Source organism: Zootoca vivipara, chromosome 8, assembly GCF_965207765.1.
Source record: "Zootoca vivipara chromosome 8, rZooViv2.hap1.1, whole genome shotgun sequence".
Classification (NCBI taxonomy): domain Eukaryota; kingdom Metazoa; phylum Chordata; class Lepidosauria; order Squamata; family Lacertidae; genus Zootoca; species Zootoca vivipara.
The window spans coordinates 1,952,446-1,971,107 of NC_142591.1; the positions used below are offsets into that span (position 1 = coordinate 1,952,446).

Consider the following 18,662-nt stretch of genomic DNA (forward strand, 5'->3'; position numbering starts at 1 on the left):
GAAACATATTAACAGGAGCACTGGATTGGCTCTGCTGGTACATCTGCATTAGATTGACCTCCCCACCCACCCCTCCCTCTCTTGGTAGTAAAAGTGACCCACCTGCCTGGAAGCTAAGGTAACCGCTCTGTCATTACCCTAGACAGAGAAACACAATTGCAGAATTCTCCTGTCCATGATGAACTGGCAAAGCAGCATTGAATACTGATGCACCTGGCAGGAGAGAAGGTAACAAGGTGACATGGTTGATGATGCCCTTCCTTTCTATATTGCTTGTCCTGGATTTCCTGCCTCATCTACCACTTCTCCCCCTTTACCCCCAGACCAGAAAAGTGAAAATGATAGCAGACCCAGGGGGGAGACCAGTTGGCACAAGAGTAGACATTTGTCTGCCAGGAAGCTTTTCTGTCAACTGTCTCCTAAGGAGGGTCTCTCAGGAGAAGAGCAAGCCAGCAGATGGAAAGGAAGGGCCTGGCAGTGAGAATATAAGCCTCTCAGATTCTTCTGGGCTCTTGTTGGGACAATAGCTCCCTACTGAACTCCAAGTCCAGTTCCAGCTGCTTCGAGCTCAGCTGCTGCTCCAGCCCTGGGTGCTGGTCACAGATAGGCATAAAAGTGCAAGTAGATAAATAGGAAACGGCGTTTCCGTGTGCTGCTCTGGTTCGCCAGAAGCAGCTTTGTCATGCTGGCCACATGACCTGGAAGCTGGACGCCGCCTCCCTTGGCCAATAATGAGAGATGAGCGCCACAAACCGAGTCGGTCATGACTGAACCTAAAGGTCAGGGGTCCCTTTATCTTTACCTTTAAGCACTTTCACATTAAAAATCCAAAAGAGCTATTTAAAATAGCATGCTTCTTTTATATTGTATGCACACATGCATGCACGCACACACACACACACACACACACACACGCACACACACACCAGTATCTATATTTTCAATTAAGGTGTTTATTCTTTGTATAAGAGAGGAAGTTCTACATTTAATTACAAGAAATGGATATCTGTCGGGGATGCTACTGTGCACACTATCCTCAAACCAAAACTGCCATACATAATTAGCTGCCAGAAAAAGAGATCTTAACAGGTCCTGATGAGACCTTATTGCAAAATATTTTTAAATTATCAGTATGCCTTTGTAACTGAGGCACAAACCCAGCTTTTCGTCTGGCACAATTTTTCCTCCCTTCTCTTATTCTAATGATACACATTCAATTACTACAGAAAAGAAAAGAGTCAAATCAGAAACATCTGTAGTTTGCCATCTAATTACTGATTCTTCCCCATGGAGACTGACCTTTGTAACACCGATACCAAGACCTGAAAGGCTAAAATAACAGGATAGTCACAAGGTTTAAAACGTATAACATGATTACAAGGAATTAAAATAGGCACTGTTATTTTCCATCTTGGTTTATGTTAACATAAGCGTAGACTTTATGATCTTGCGTTTAATCTCTGTGCTCAGTATGTAGTAGCTGAATTTACTCACTATTAGGGGAATTCACAAGCTGCTGAAATGCAATGTTTTGATTATATAATAAAGTCAAACCCTGCATTTGAGGCTATTATGCAGCCATTACTTTTACCTGTAATAGGAATCTTTTCCACCAGGCTTTCTTCCTTGCTCTCATCTTCACACCAGCTTGTGACTTCTGTATGTGAACACACACAATAATGAAGCACATTTCAAAGTCACAGTGATCAGACCAGTTTGTTTTCTTTTTAAGCCCTATTCCCTTTCTTTTAAGCCCCACTTTTGTTATCTCTTGTTTATTGATCTAAAATGTCTATTACAGTTCTTTACAAAAGGACCCTACTGTGAACTTTAGCCAAATATGCTGTTACTGTATCTCTGTGCAACTGCCAAAGAAAACAGTAAACTGGCCAAAAACCTTGAATAGTTTAGGTCCTGAGACTTTTTTCCTTTTTAATTGTGATTACTTCATCATTTTGGCTATTAATCCATTCTCAATATTTGATATACATAAAACAACTCTACCCATAAAATTCATTTAAATCATAGCCCCTCTCTTTTATCAATAAAAATATAGGAAGGCAACCTAAACAGCATTGCTTATGTTTGCCCTGGAAAGGCATCTGGGTCCTAATTGCTCATCTTTTTGGGGCTTTGATGCAAGGACACACGGAGCAAGTCACAATCTCCTGCTCCTAAATCAAATTACTTCCTTTAGCAAAACAAATCCCTCTAACATTCATTTAATTATTATTTTTTAAAGCCAATACATGTTTTTCTCAGTATGACGCTTCTTCTAAAAGGGGGGGGGGAGAGATCTGCCTATGCTTCCTCTGCACTAATAAGCATGTTCCTAATACTGTATATATGTTCTTCAATGTTTTGTAGAGAAATGCATTTTTCAATCTACAGGTGTTTCCTTTTCATAACATGTTTTAATGAGTTTATACATGATTCCATTTCTAATTTACACCAGAAACAGAACACATGATTTTCCGAAACACAGAAATTACTACTGTATAGATAAGGCACAAACAAAAATACCTTCTTCAAAGATAAGTTCAAATCTACTTCTCTATTCACTTCATATTGCCAGGACTCAATTGCACACATGGAGCTTCAGAGGAACTGGGGCTGCCCTGTTGTAGCTTCATACACCTAATCCTGCATTTATGAGCCGGGTAGCACACGAGGACTCTTATACCTCCACAGTGGGGAGTGGGGGAAATATATCCTGCAGTTTTCACTACTGCATATCCTGAGGTATTATATTACGTTATAATGTGTTATATTACGTTAGACTAAGAATGAGCCTTAAAAAATTACCCTTTTCCCTTTCAACATTATTACCAAGCCGTTGTTCATATCTTCCTTGCTTTATTGTGCTATTGTTTGTTTGCAAATCACAAGATGTTTTATCGCTACAAGCAAGTGAGCTGTCTTCATATTCTACTGAAAAGCTTTCTTTCAATAATGATGTAGCCTACAGAAACAGAAATAAAACTGTATGATTATACCAGTAACAATAAGTACATTACTATTCCTTTTTGTAACCCGTTAAGACAGGAAAATGTTTAAAAACTGCAGTTGTCACAATATATAGCAGCATTTTAACAGTAAATAGAACAATAAATAACATGTTTAAAAGAAAAAGAACAGCTTCATCTCATTCAGGTTTTGCCTTAATATATACACTAGTCAATGTGTCTCATACACAATTTATTGTATTGTTGCTTCATAGGCATTCTGGGAAACCAAACTTCTACTGTCACCAATCTGTTTCTTCAAGGTATCTTTGGGAAAGAACAAAAGCAAATGAAAAAAGCACTGACCAGGTCACATTGCTTGTGGCTCTCCAAAGTCAATATGGTACTAAGCATGTCTTTCACTTCTTGTTCGAATAAAACATTGTACTTCTTCAATAATAAAATATGTTCACTTAAACGTTTCCATGTCTTAGCAAAATAAGATGTCAATTCAGACCTAGAGAAAGATAAAAGCAAGTATGGTAGACAAAATAGCACATACCAATAAAGATGTAAGACTGTCCATATTCACTGTTAGCCAAATAATGAAATACAGTGGTACCTCTACTTACGAATAACTCTACTTACGAATGTTTCTACTTACGAATGGAGCTCCGTCCGCCATCTTGGATGCGGTTTAGATAGGATTTTTTCAACTTACGAATTTTTAGATAGGGTTGCTTCGACTTACGAATTTTTTCTCCCAATGCATTCCTATGGTATTCGACTTACAAAATTTTTTGACTTACGAATATGCGTTCGGAACGCATTAAATTCGTAAGTAGAGGTACCACTGTACAAATTTGTTTATTTATTTAAGAAAAACACCATTAGCTTATTTTCTGAAATTCATATTTGCTCAAATAGAGACCAAAAGAAGAATTGAAATTACATGTATTTTAACTCATCCCAAGCAAAACTTAAAATTAAGGTCTGTATAATTAGTATCTAAATATTGGTGGTCAGTATAGCATAGGTGGTAGCAGGGATTGTAGAGTTGGACCAAGGAGACTAGAGTCCATATTCATATGTCCATGTAGCTCACAACCTAAGCTATCTCACCCATATGCTCAAATGTGGGTGAGATAGCTTAGGTTGTGTGAACTGTGGGGGCAGGACCAGTGATTCAGCCCCCCTGCCCTGCTCTGCAACTTATATGAGGGGAAATGCCTGAACATGGCTCGCACATCATTGTTTAAGACTCAAGATTATGAGTGTTTGAGTAACTGTTTCTACATCCCTATCTCAGAGTTACAGCCCTGTCATCTACAAGCATTGGTGAAAAGCAGACCTCTGCAACTTGAATAAAATTAAAAGATAAAAAGCAAGAATAACATGGAACTGCAAACAAGACTCTTAAACAAGCAAGCAATGCAAGAGGAGTCCTGCTCTCCCATCCCTCTGCAGCACTCCTCTGAGGATCCAGAGCTATTCACCCCTCTGGGCCTGGCACATAGCATCAGTTTGCTTCATGAACCCTATGTGATTATAAACAAGGCATAAGCTTTACAAATAAAACACAAAACAATTGTTCAGTGTGTCCTTCAAAGCTGCAACCTTACACACAACTTACCTGGATGTAAGTTCTACTGAACACAAGAGCATAGCTGCCAAGTCTCCCGTTTTCCCCGGGAAACCCCCGTTTTTCCAGCTGTCCCCAGCCGAAAAAACAGATTTTTTTGTTTTTCCCCGGTTTATTCTGGTGCAGCGGCCATTTTGGAACTGGACGGAGCATGCTCAGAAGTGACTTTTGATGCTGCTCTGCCCAGTTCCAAAATGGCTACAGCGCGACTTCTGGTGCGGCGGCCATTTTTTGGAACTGGGCACAGCAGCATCAAAAGTCACTTCTGAGCATGCTCCGCCCAGTTCCAAAATGGCCACTGTGCTACTTCCGGTATGCTAATTTCGGTCCGGTCCCTTATTTTTCAGAGTGGAACTTGGCAGGTATGCACAAGAGTAGACACGCTTCAGATTATGCTGCAAAACAGGGGCGGCTAACCTGTGGACCTCTGTGTCTTGTCACCTGATCTACAGTAGGGCTAACTTGTGGCCTCTTAGATGCTGTTGAACTCCAACTCTCTTTAGCCCGTCACCACAGCTGATAGGCAGGAATGATGGGAGCTGAAGTCGAGGAATATCTGGAGAGCCACAGGTTAGCCATCTCAGCTGTAAAATCTTTAAACAGTACATTTTGAATAGTTAAATCATACACATGATATTTCAGGTATATGAAGTTCCTCTCTATAAATTATCTGATTACAATAACATGACCAAAAATAAAGTGAATTATGTAAGTCTTAAGAATGATCATACCTATCATGCTTTTCATCCAGCATCCCACTTTTGTATTGAAGCGTTTTCTCTGGTAGAAGGCATCTATCAATTGTAAATTTCAATAATCTCTCAAGATGATGAAGGACAAGTGCTTCACATACCTCAAGGCCTTCTGGTTTTAAGCTGCCAATTTCATTACAGATGCTATAAAACAATAACAGGTGCTTAATGAAGTATTTGCTTAAACCCATTAATTATAAGCACCATTCTTATCCATGGAATCTCTAATAGTTCCCACAGCAAATGGCTTCAATATAGACTGTAAATAGCAAAGTTAGAAGATATTGAATATCACCTAGAACAGGCATCCCCAAACTTCGGCCCTCCAGGTGTTTTGGCCTACAACTCTCATGATCCCTAGCTAACAGGACCAGTGGTCGGGGAAGATGGGAATTGCAGTCCAAAACATCTGGAGGGCCGAAGTTTGGGGATGCCTGACCTAGAACAACCTCTTCAGTTGTGATACTTTCATTACCCTAAAAGTTATTTCCCTGAAAGTTAGTGTTCTCCCCTTCTGATGCCAAAAGAATAACCACAACTAAAGTCATGATACTCAGTTCCGTTCCCTCACTGCGAGAAGTGAGGTTACAGGGAACGAGGCAGAGGGCCTTCTCGGTAGTGGCACCCGCCCCGTGGAACACCCTCCCTCAGATGTCAAGGAAATAAACAACTATCTGACTTTTACAAGACATCTGAAGGCAGTCCTATTTAGGGAAGTTTTAAATGTTTGACCATTTATTGTGTTTTTAATATCCTGTTGGAAGCCCCATAGAGTGGCTGGGGAGGCCTGACAAGATGGGTGGGGTATAAGTAATAAATGATGATGATGATTCAGTAGAGTAACTCTCCCAGTGAAGTTTCCTTTGAGGAAATATATGGTGGGACATTTGGAAAGGATGATTCTTTTATTTCAGGGCTTGAACTTACAGAGGGTCTTTGTCAGGGTTTGTTGTGACTACTCTTGAGTAACGACCGCTCGCATGCTTGTCTTTCAGACGTTTTATTGGTGCACATTATTTACAGTGTACAGTAATACCTCGGGTTACGAACGCGATCCGTTCCGGATCGCAGTTCGTAACCCGAATAGTTTGTAAACCGAACGCGATCCGAAGTGCCATTTTGTGCATGTGCAAAGCGTGATTTTCACGCTTTGCGCATGTGCAGACCGCGCACGCCGCTTCTGCGCACGCACACACGGCGAAAACACTTCCGGGTTTGCGCAGTTCGTAACCCAAACTGTTCGCAAACCAAGGTGTTCGTAACCCGAGGAACGACTGTCATTTCATGTCTACCCGCTCGAGTCAGATTCCTGCACTACCCCCTCCCGCGTTCGGGACCAGCATAAAAGCCTCGGAACTGAGAAGCACATCCCTTTCCTCCTCTTTCTCAATTCCAGCATCAGAGGGACGGGTCTTCTGTCTGACCTATTCCTGTCCACTCTTTCTGCCTCCCTCTCTTCCTGCCTATGGAGCAGGGGCTCTTTAGTGTTGCCAGAGCCCTGGCACTCCCTCTCCGTTTCCTGACTCACCCCTTCAGACCCCTCGCTCTCATGACTGCTTGGAGATGGGCTGCTTCTGATGAAGGGGGGGGGGTTCTCTATAATCCCTCCCCCTTACAGTCTTGAACTGGAGTTCAAGGGAAATTAGGAGACTAGTCAGTCATTTCCAACAGTATACTCCTTTCAAGAGGAAAACACATATACTGTTATCTCACTTATTTTGACATGAAATGGAGAAACACAGCCTGCAGGGGCCTGAACTCGTCTGCCCAATGAGACAGTGTCCAGGTATGACCATCATATCGCTAACCTGAACCAGAGTCATGAATGTTTAGTTTTACTGTACATTTCAACTAATTCTGAACATTCATGAGGAATCCATCTCTGAAGCAACCAAATTATCTGTGCCACACATGGATTCTCTCAAGCAGACTGCTCATGATCACTAACACTTCTTTGTAGTGATTTGTAAGCCACTCTAGGAACCTTTTTTAGCTGAAGAGTGGGATAAACAAACAAACAAACAAACAAACTCACTGTTCCTAAAGGCAAGCAGAAGTCGAGCACAAACTACACCTTAAAAGTACCGTATATGTAACAGGATATAATGGGCCCTGAAGTATAGGGGAAACTTTCTAAAGGGCAGGAGAAGCTGCAAAATCAGAATACAGAAACATACACACTTCCTGTTCTGAATCATCACCGACCGCCTTGATAGCTTATTCACAAGCAAGATTTAAAATGTGATGAAACGTTCATTAGAAAGCCCAGGCAGTGGGAAAGCTACTTGGGAAGATTTGCAACATGGAAATGGCAGGTTAGAAAAAGATCTAAAACCTCCTCCTATTCTCTATTCCTAATTCCCACAGGAAAAGAAGAAGAGGAGTTTGGATTTGATATCCCACTTTATCACTACCCGAAGGAGTCTCAAAGTGGCTAACATTCTCCTTTCCAAAATAAAAAAATTCCTTCAGTAGCACCTTAAAGACCAACTAAGTTTATATTTTGGTATGAGCTTTCGTGTGCATGCACACTTCTTCAGATACACAGATGGACTTCCATTTCATGCGGCTCAATGTGGTGCCTTCCATAGTTCTAGTGACAGGTAGGTAGCCGTGTTGGTCTGAGTCGAAGCAAAATAAAAAAATTCCTTCAGTAGCACCTTAAAGACCAACTAAGAAGTGTGCATGCACACGAAAGCTCATACCAAAATATAAACTTAGTTGGTCTTTAAGGTGCTACTGAAGGAATTTTTTTATCTTGCTTCGACTCAGACCAACACGGCTACCTACCTGTAACTATTCTCCTTTCCCTTCCCCCTTTTAGTTCTCTCTTTAGGCTAGAAGACACATCAATCAGGGACTACATTTAGCCTTCCTTAAGTATTTTATTGAGCCAAGAGTGTTTGCAAAAGGTAGTTTCAGCTTCTAGTAATATCAGAGAATAATTTTCCTATGAGTGTCTGGGTTGTTCCTCCCACTTACTCCAGAAGGCAGAACCTATACAAATCAGACAACTGTTATCCCTGTTTGGAACACAGCATCCATCTCCCTGTTTCTGTCCGGCCTCACTCATCAACAGACTCAGGCAATGTTGTTCTATAGTTGATTTTCTCAATTTGTTCACTTCTCCCTCATCTTATGTCCTTTCTCCTTATAGCTCTGCCCTTTTACTGTTCTCCAATCAATACATAAACAAAGCCTGAGACTTATGGGAAGAGTCTAGTTATGAGGGTATGTCTTTGGACCTCACACAGGGGATAGCCAGTTCTCTTTCAAGACTGCTCTGAGGACCATTCAGAGAGGCATTGCTAGGGCTTAGAACTATTAGTGCCACAAACCTGGGGGGCAGAGAAGTATACTCAGAGTGGCAGGACTGCTCCCCACCTGAGGGCGTATTGCAGACTGTGAGCGAGCTAAACTCAAAGTCATCCAAGCCAAGGGAGACCGTTTCAATGAAATCCTACATGCTGCCTAAGAAAACCATTAAGAAAGTCCTCATGGATGCTCCTGTGGCAGTAGTAGTGTCTGGGGCAGTAGTATCCAGTAGTGGAAATGAGGTTTTAAAACACCATAGAAGTGATACATTTTGCTTAAGTCCTATGAGGCATTTGCTCCAGCTGTCAGGACTGCAGCTTTGATTTTAATATTTGTCAGGCCTTCTCTCCTTTAGATGAAGAAACTACACAGAAAGGTCCCAAAACCAATCTTAAGATCAAACAGGATATTAAGAAGCTGACTGAGACTGATGCCTTTATAGTGGGTGTTGGTTTAAGACTCTTTGCAGTTTACTCCCAGGTTCCTGGCTAGATTAATCCAAGATTAATCTGCCGACCACTCCATTTAAAAGGGGGCAAGCTATTTGGCAAGGCTCTTGAGAAGGATAAAAATAAGGTGGTCCAGAGAAGAAAAAAGCAGATTGGGAATAGTTTCTCTCATCTCTTTAGGCAATGGTTTTAGGGCCAAGAAGGCAGAGAATCAGAGCAGGCCCAGATCCCAGCCCAGCAAGCAGTGGTCCTAACATCAGTGTGAAGCTGTATTAAATCCTGAACCTGTGGGACAGACACTCTCTCCCACACAGGGCACAACAGGTATATGTCCTGGCTTCTGGAGTGATCAGGAGGAATAACTCAGGTGAGTCCAATGTTCCTTCTTGCTACTGACTAAGCCAGGGATTATCAACCTGGTCCCTACTGCCCACTAGTGGGCGTTTCAGGATTCTAGGTGGGCGGTAGGGGGTTCTATGGCACAAGCTGAATCCTCCTTCCATCGAGCACTGGTGGGCAGTAAGGACATGCATTAGTGGGCGGTGGGTATAAAAAGGTTGACTACCCCTGGACTAAGTCATGCATGTGGGAAAAACACAGTCCACTTTGCTGGCTACCAGGCAGAGGGAAAATAAGGGTTAGAGCTGGGTGTGTCCCCTCTGCAAAAACAGCCCTGTAAATTCCTTTTTCAGATTCAGAAGCATTAATGCTTGCTTTGTTTATCAGCTCACACCCCTCAGGGAGCAAGCTCCAAAAGAACTCTGCATGGACTGTGACACTGCCAGTAGCCAAAGAATCAGGGGAGAGAGGAAGAGAACAACATTTAGTTGTATTGCCCATTTTAAATAGTAGGTATGCTCCAGGCTCCACAACTGAGGGGCAGGGTGGGGGTGCCACGCACAGTACCCATCCCCCCATTCTGCTCCAGCTTAAAAACAACAACAAAGACTCTTACCCACCCCCAAACAACAAACAAAAAGAAAACCAAACAAAGCCACTTTGCATACAGTGGTACCTCGGGTTACAGACACTTCAGCTTACAAACGCTTCAGGTTACAGACTCTGCTAACCAAGAAATAGTACTTCGGGTTAAGAACTTTGCTTCGGGTGAGAACAGAAATCGTGTGACGATGGCGCGGTGGCCGCAGGAGGCCCCGTTAGCTCAAGTGGTACCTCAGGTTAAGAACAGTTTCAGGTTAAGAATGGACCTCCAGAATGAATTAAGTTCTTAACCCGAGGTACCACTGTACTCTGAAACAGCTGTGTATAAAGTTCCAAGCACTTAACTCTGTGAGGTGAGTGAGGCTGGGAGACATCAGAGAAGTGTGATGAGCCCAAGGTCACCCAGCAGCTGCAGTGGAGGAGCAGGGAATCAAACCCAGTTGACCAGATTACGAGTCCACTGCTCTTAGCCACTACACCACACTGGCTCTCACCACACTAGAACTTGTACAATCCAAATTTCTAAGGTCAGTCCTTCAAGACCCAAAATGTGTCTCTAATGTCACTTTGGGAGTAGAGACAGGCTTCATAAAAGTGGAGGCTAGAGTGTGGGTGACCAATGACCATACTCAACTATTGGCTCAGACTATCTCTATTCCCCCTTGGCCTTGCCCCACTAACTATGAGTGATGATTTTCAATCCACATAGAAACAGGCAGCGGCAACTAAAATCTCATCCCTGGGCTTCTCTCCAGGTCTTCTACTCAGCACAGGATATGATCAGGCCAAAGCACTCATTAAACAGTGTGTAGCAGACACACAGCCAATTGGATCTAGCCAGTACCCCAACTTTTATTGCCAAGGAATCCATCAGGTACTCTGCCTCCCCCATGGCATATCTAACTAAAGTCCCTAAGCATCGGAGGGCCTTTACCCTGGCACAATGTCACACCCTCCCCTTGGCTGTCATTGAAGGTCGATATAGGAAGATTGCTTACTCAGAGAGGCAATGCCCCTTGATTCTGGACAAATAGAAACAACAGAGCATGTGCTTCTCCAGTGCCTATATTATAGAGACATTCGGACTAGCCTCATCTCCCCACGACTCCATAGGTACCCAGGGCGCACAGGACAATTCTATACCTCCCTGCTGCTTTCAGATACCAACCCTGCTGCAACATACAATGTTGCCAGGTTCTGACCTGTGCCACAAACTCGATTTAATGAACACTCATATTGGAATGCTTTGTAAATTGATAGCCATAGCCTTTTATATACTAACCTTTTATGCTCTTCCACATCCGTTTAATGCTCCCAACCCTTTTTTAAGCTTATTTTAGCTTCTTATAGGTTTTTTTATATATACCTTCTGTTTTAATAATTTTAGCTTTCCAAAACATTTTACAGATTTTAAATGATTGTACCCCACCCTACATATGCTGGTCTATGACCGTAATAAACACTATTACTGTCTCCCAGTTAAAAGAAAATAATATTTGAACCTTATAAGTGTCTCCAGCTCTACTGTATTCACAGCTTTCCTCTGGTATAACATCAGGTGTTCCTGATCTGCTGTGGCCACAAACTGCTCTATGAATGTCAGGACATGATCAAATCCTTCAAATGTCAAAGATTTTCTGCAGAAATAAACAAATGTTATTACAACCTATTAAAATATTCACATACAAAACCAAAATGAGCACACAACTGTAAATGGGGAGGGAGTCATATTTGCTTATTCATGTGTATGACATATTTGTATATAAAGAAGGAGGTGGGATCTTCCACTTAAAATCAGGTGAATCTTCCTCCTCCTCCTTTGGTATAATAAAACAGGCCAGTCTCCCTATTCCACTTTATACATGAATGGGGTGTACACAAATCTGTCATATCTAATTTTCCACATAAATAAAAAGATTTTGAAAACTTCATGAAACAATATAAACACACTTTAAAAATACTGTAATAACTACAATATGCACTGCGTGTTCGTGGTAATGAATGTGTTGTATGAAATGACAATTGGATAACTTATTCTATCTTCCATATATTCATATTTTTGAATGGTAGCTAGCACTTTTGATAAAGAGCAGGAAAGTTGGAAAGGGTCACTTCATTTCTAGCATACACACCCCAATCTTCTACAGTCCCTTTAGATTCATCAGGTGTGCATGGGAACTGGCCCTGCTCTTGTTTCTGAACCACAGGGCATTATCCTGTTGTGAGCTTCCAGCCCATGAAGCAGAGCACAGATGTCACCATTCACACTAGGTATCCCCACCTAAGAACATAAGGCAGCCATACTGGATCAGACCAAAAGCTGATCTAGGGCAGGAACCTGTTTTAATAATAGGCAACCAAATGCCTGTGGGAAGCCCACAAACAGGACCTAGACATTAAAGCAGTCTTCCTGAACCTTGAGATGATTTAGACTACAATTCCCATCAGCCCTCAGGTTTCTGTATCTGACAGCAAACACTGTCCTGATTTTATTATTAGAAATTGTGACCCTTTTAGAATATTAGAAGTGTGGAGTTGGAAGTACCCCAAGGGTCATCTAGCCCAACCCCCTGCAATGCAGGAATCTCAGCTAAAGCATCCATAACAGATGGCCATCCAATCTCTGCTTAAAAACCTCCAAGGAAGGAGAGCTCTCAATCTCCCAAGGGAAAGGGTTACACTGTCAAACAGTTCTTACTGTCAGAAAGTTTTTCCTGAGGTTTAAGTCAGAATCTCCTTTCTTGTAACTTGAAGCCATTGATTCGAGTCCTACCCTCCAGAGCTATAATACATTAGTGTTTTGCTTTCTCTTCTTTAAAAATAGAAATCTTACTTCATGATCAGAGCAGGCACTGAATACATCTCAAGTGTAAGTTTTAACAATGAGGCAGTGAGTTGCAAATGATAGCTCAAACAACTTAGCATTTAGCCCTTTCTAATTTAACAGTACCCAAGCATGATTGTATTTTAAAAAACCTGTTTCCCTACAGGTATAAAATATAACTGGAGAGACTGGAGTAAGTGATACCTCTATAATGATGCAAATTGAAGTTTAAGCTTTTTAACAATGGAGAATTGCTAATCCTTTTACAGAGGTGTAAATAGCTATTCAGACTGTCTGTTTTGTTTCCACATTCAACAGCAGAACCCCACAAAGCAAAACACACAGCTAGCCTATAAACTGTTCAACAACAGCAGCAGCAACATTCATTATCTTTATCAAGGTTTTTGAAAAATCTACAACTTTAATATATATTGTGAATCACACATGAAATTGTAAAACATTCTCCCAAATTGCTAAACTCGATTACAATGCAATTCCACAACAGTGACTAAGAACAGTGGAAAATGAAGATGGTGCGGGAGTGACGTTTTAAAGTTTAGACTTAACACACATTGAGGCAGTGAGAACACACAGGCAGTTCAACAGGGCTTTTCATGGCACTGAAGTCTTACAAAATCTCTATTTCAGCTAGCTCGATCCCTATTGTGCTCCTCCCTCTGGGTGGTCTTTCCAGGGTGCCACTTGAAGGGAATACATTAATAAAAAGGAGGGGAAGGAAGGGACACATAAATAAAGAAAAGCAAAATGGATGACATGATGCAGCAGGCTATGGATCAGGGGTCAGCAAACAAGGGGTCTTTCTCTTTTACAGGTTGTTTCCTGGAAACAGTCTGATTAAGCTGACAGCTTGAATTATGTGTTACATTTTGTAATGCACAATCCATCTGTGCTAAGTCCTCTTGAATGCAGCTGAAGCAGCACAAGCAAAAGGTCTCTGCCTTGTTCCTTCTTAAACATGAGCTTGAAATACTCATTATCTTCCTAAGTGCTAAATCCGAGAGGCTGGAGTTTTTAAGGCTCTGAATGAAGCACAGGTTAGTTATGGGAACTGGCAAAGTGCTGGACGAGACTTTCAGTTAAGAGTTTGACAACACTGACATGTAGCAAATTTCACAACACCCTGAACTGTCAAATACCTAGCTAATTTCTTATTGAGGGTGGTGGAGGCTTGAAGTATCAATAATAGAAACAGATAGATAACTGCCAGGTGGCACTATTTTAGACATCTTGTAGGAAGCTCAGAGCACAAAACTTCAATCTGTGATTGGGGGAGGTGGGAAATCTGGATGTACTGTTATGTACTAAAACAAATGGTGAAACTGAAAAGAAATGTGCTGTGAATAAAGCTTAAAATCATTTTATTTATTTTTTGGGGAAGGGGAGCTAGTCTAGGTCTAAAATACATAGAGTGCATCCATTATACCACTTGACCTGAACACAGAATCTTCACTTACAATAAAGGCTGATTATGTCGTTTTCTTCACAAAGAGGTTATTTTCAAATAAGGTACCAAATTATGCTATGTGTAAAGATGTCTAATTACATTTACCGTATTTTTCCGTGTATTGGACGCCCCCATGTTAAGAAAATGGGGGGAAATTGCCCTGACTTGTTGAAATTGGGGGGGGGGATTGCCCAGAGGCTAACAGCCCCACGCGTCTAACAGGCCGCCTATCAGCTGTTCCCTCATCGGCAATTACTGAGCTGGGGAGGGGCAGAATTGAGCTTTTGGGGGGGGGAAGAGTGGTGAAGCTTTTTTCCAATTACTTTTAGCACTTTTTGCCTTTCCCACGGAGCCTCCGTACAGTATTCTGTTTGCCTCCTCCCACTCTGCCTGCCCTACAGCAGTCCGTTTTTGCCGTGCGGTGTCTTCGCGTGGCTCCATTTGTGCGCGGGTGGCGCAACGTTACCCAGGAGGAGTGCAGCGATTGAAGTAATACCCCTCTGTGCCTTTAACATCAGCGAAACATTGCGCCTTGCATTCCTCCTGTGTAATGTTGCGCCACCCACACACAAATGGAGCCACGCGAAGATGCTGCGCAGAAAAAACAGGTCGCACACAGCCTCCCCCCCCACACACACAGTCTCTGCCTGTAGGGCGGGCAGAGTGGGAGCGGGCAAGCAGACTGAGAATGCCCCACGGGGAAGTCGTGGAGGGGAGAGATATTGTCAATCGCCACGGCCAACTGGAGAGGCATATTCATCTGAACTGTAACAAAAAGACATTTAATAGAGAACAAAATGAGGTGAAATGCTTTTTCTATGATCACATAGAAGTGCACAGCTAATGGTCCAGCTTATCACATACAACATGAAAATAAATAAATAAATAAATGGGGTGGGGCAGAAGAACAGGGACAGCCATGTAGCTCGCAAAGAATTGTGGTACCTGTCACCACTATGATGTGTCACAAATACCATTGGAAATTCCTCAGTTTTAGCACTTGTCAAAAAATGAGCATTTCTGGTTGCTTAAGAAGAAACAAGACAGAGTTCAGACAGTTACGTTGTGGTAACACTTGCAGGGGGACTAGGTAGGACTGAGAAGGCATGCAGAGTGATCAAGAATAAGCAAGAAAGCTTGCAGCTACTTGGAGACCCAAACCGAAAGGAGAGAATCTATCTGTTGCCCAGAAAAGGGTTTCAGCCACATCTCTGCAACCTTGAATGACTTGCCACAAGGGGCAGTGAAACAACAGTTCACTTTCTCTCAATAGTACCATGTTTGCTGGAAAGAATCAGGGCAGCTGCCAACAGAAATATTAAAATACAATAATTTATTAAACATTAAAAGCTTCCCTAAACAGGGCTGCCTTCAGATGTCCTCTAAAAGTCTGGTAGTTGTTTTTCTCTTTGACATCTGGTGGGAGGGCGTTCCACAAGGCGGGTGCCACTACCGAGAAGGCCCTCTGCCTGGTTCCCTGTAATTTGGCTTCTCGCAACGAGGGAAGCGCCAGAAGGCCCTCGGGGCTGGATCTCAGTGTCTGGGCAGAACAATGGAGGTGGAGACGCTCGTCCAGGTATACTGGACAGAGGACGTTTAGGGCTTTAAAGGTCAGCACCAACACTTTGAATTATGCTCGGAAACGTACTGGGAGCCAATGCAGGTCTTTCAAGACCGGTGTTATGTGGTCTCGGCGGCTGCTCCCAGTCACCAGTCTAGCTGCCGCATTCTGGATTAGTTGTAGTTTCCGGGTCACCTTCAAAGGAAGCCCCGCATAGAGCGCATTGCAGTAGTCCAAGCAAGAGATAACTAGAGCATGTAGAGGTAGGGTCTCAGCCTGCGTACCAGATGGAGCTGATAAACAGCTGCCCTGGACACAGAATTGACCTGCGCCTCCATGGACAGCTGTGAGCCCAAAATGACTCCCAGGCTGCACACCTGGTCCTTCAGGGGCACAGTTACCCCATTCAGAACCAGGGAATCCTCCACACCTGCCCGCCTCCTGTCCCCCACGAACAGTACTTCTGTCTTGTGAGGATTCAACCTCAATCTGTTAGCCACCATCCATCCTCTAACCGCCTCCAGGCACTCACACAGGACCTTCACTGCCTTCACTGGTTCTGATTTGAAAGAGAGGTAGAGCTGGGTATCATCCACATACTGATGAACACCCAGCCCAAACCCTCTGATTATCTCTCCCAGCGGCTGCATATAGATGTTAAAAAGCATGGGGGAGAGGCTCAATCACCTTGCCCAAGAATGGAAAATTTGAGACTGGGCGATAGTTGGCCATATTGGCCGCATCTAAAGATGGTTTTTTAAAGAAGCGGTTTAATAACCGCCTCTTTCAGTGGGTCTGGGAAGGCTCCCTCACAGAGAGAAGCATTCATCACCCCACAAAGCCCAGCGCCCAGCCCTTCCCGGCTAGCTTTTATAAGCCAGGATGGGCAAGGATCAAGGAGACAGGTGGTAGGTTTCACTCATCCAAGCAGCCTGTCCACATCCTCGGAGGTAACAGATTGGAATTGATCCCATGCAATTTGACTAGACAGGACTCTAGCACTCCCTCGCCCCGGCCCTGCTCCCACGGTGGAGTCTACCTCTTCCCGAATCTGAGCGACTTTATCTGCAAAAAACATTGCAAAATCATTGCAGGAGATCATGTGGCCCGTACTGGGCCCCGATGGAGCAGGTGGTTCCGCTAAATTGTAAACCACATGAAAGAGTCTCCTGCTGCTGTTTTCTGCAGATGCAATAGAGGCGGTGAAGAAAGTCTTCTTCGCCGTCGCTACTGCCACTTGGTAGGCTCAACACTGAGCTCTAACCCGTGTCCGGTCAGCTTCAGAATGAGTTATCCGCCACCAGCACTCTAGCCGTCTCAGCGATTGTTTCAATGCCCTCAGATCCATGGAAAACCACGGGGCTGTCCAGGCTCCATGCAATCGGAGAGGGCGCTTTGGAGGCAGACAGTCAATAGCCCTGGTTAACATTCCAGCGGGCCACTTGTGTAAACCTGTGACATCAAGCACACTGTTTTATTGCTGGAAGTGAACAAGGTTTAGGGGGAGGTTAAACAGCTTGAGCATCAGTGAGAAAGAAGGCAAAGTTGCAAAACCTGCCAATGATGTTGTGCACACCTGCGCTAAAAAATCATTTGAAAAAATGTTCCAAATGGTATTTCAACTGAAAGGAATAAAGAAATCAATGGCTTGGTTTTACCTTATTGTGAGACTAGCAGATGTGCCACCACTTGAGCTATAATGACATAATGCTTGTGAACATGGATGTTCTTCCTCATTATATGGTGTGCTGCAGCCTAAATCCTGTAGTTTTAATGGTTTCCCTTCTTCATCCTCTTCACTGAAAGAAACAGTAAGGTCACTACTTCCACCTGAACTTTCACATTCTTTCTCCTGTGCATTTTTGTCCAGCATCAGACTATCCTCAGGAACTGTAACAGAAACTTAACATTAAAAATAATTACAGATAAAAATAAATTACAAGGAAAATATTAATTCAAATTTGATAATAGTTCTATATATTACAGTTAAAAATACATCCCCAAAGGTCATAACTGGCTTCTTTAAAAATGTTAAATTCTGTGTTTTTAAAAAAGAAAAGGTTGAAAGCAATATATAGTAATATACATAAATATACTGTAATGTCAAGGCCATTCAAAATCTTCATCACCAAGTTCAAAAGTAAAAGATAAAAGTAAAAGATAAAAACAAAGCTAGATATCTCTACCACAGAAACTAATGAAGAAGAAACTACAATCAAGAACCTTCTGTATTTTAATGTTTTGTTGGAAGCCGCCCAGAGTGGCTGGGGGAACCCAGCCAGATGGGCGGGGTATAAATAATAAATTATTATATTATTATTATAACCTACAGAGAGAGAGAAATCAGTTATACCACTGACAAGTTCAATGAAAATCCAATTTAAAAATCATGGAATAAGCAGACAGAGAAAAACAAGGACATAGGTCTCTTGCATGGACTCTCACTATAGTAGCTCAGGCAGTAAACAAAACTTAATGCAAGCGATAGGTTAAGGGACCCCTGACCATTAGGTCCAGTCGCGAACGACTCTAGGGCTGCAGCACTCATCTCGCTTTATTGGCCGAGGGAGCCGGCGTACAGCTTCCAGGTCATGTGGCCAGCATGACTAAGCTACTTCTGGCGAACCAGAGCAGCACACGGAAACGCCATTTACCTTCCCGCCGGAGTGGTACCTATTTATCTACTTGCACTTTGACTTGCTTTCAAACTGCTAGGTTGGCAGGAGCTGGGACTGAGCAATGGGAGCTCACCCCGTCGCGGGGATTC

At 42.8% G+C, this 18,662-nt stretch overlaps 1 protein-coding gene across 16 annotated transcripts in view; it reads right to left on the reverse strand.

Annotated features, from left to right (window-relative positions):
• KIZ (kizuna centrosomal protein) overlaps positions 1-18,662 on the reverse strand; it is a 64,411-nt gene that overhangs the window by 23,926 nt on the left and 21,823 nt on the right. For 6 of the 16 annotated variants that reach the window (XM_088674983.1, XM_088674981.1, XM_088674975.1 and 3 more), the window contains 6 exons: positions 17,554-17,785; positions 11,548-11,682; positions 5,319-5,483; positions 3,312-3,462; positions 2,806-2,962; positions 1,592-1,657 (listed from right to left, as the gene is read on the reverse strand). In XM_088674983.1, coding sequence (XP_088531109.1) covers positions 1,592-1,657; positions 2,806-2,962; positions 3,312-3,462; positions 5,319-5,483; positions 11,548-11,682; positions 17,554-17,785 — 906 coding nt within the window. Of the gene's footprint in view, positions 1-1,591; positions 1,658-2,805; positions 2,963-3,311; positions 3,463-5,318; positions 5,484-11,547; positions 11,683-17,553; positions 17,798-18,662 lie in introns of all 16 variants that reach the window. The other 10 variants (XM_088674979.1, XM_035101285.3, XM_035101282.3 and 7 more) reach the window with 4 other exon arrangements.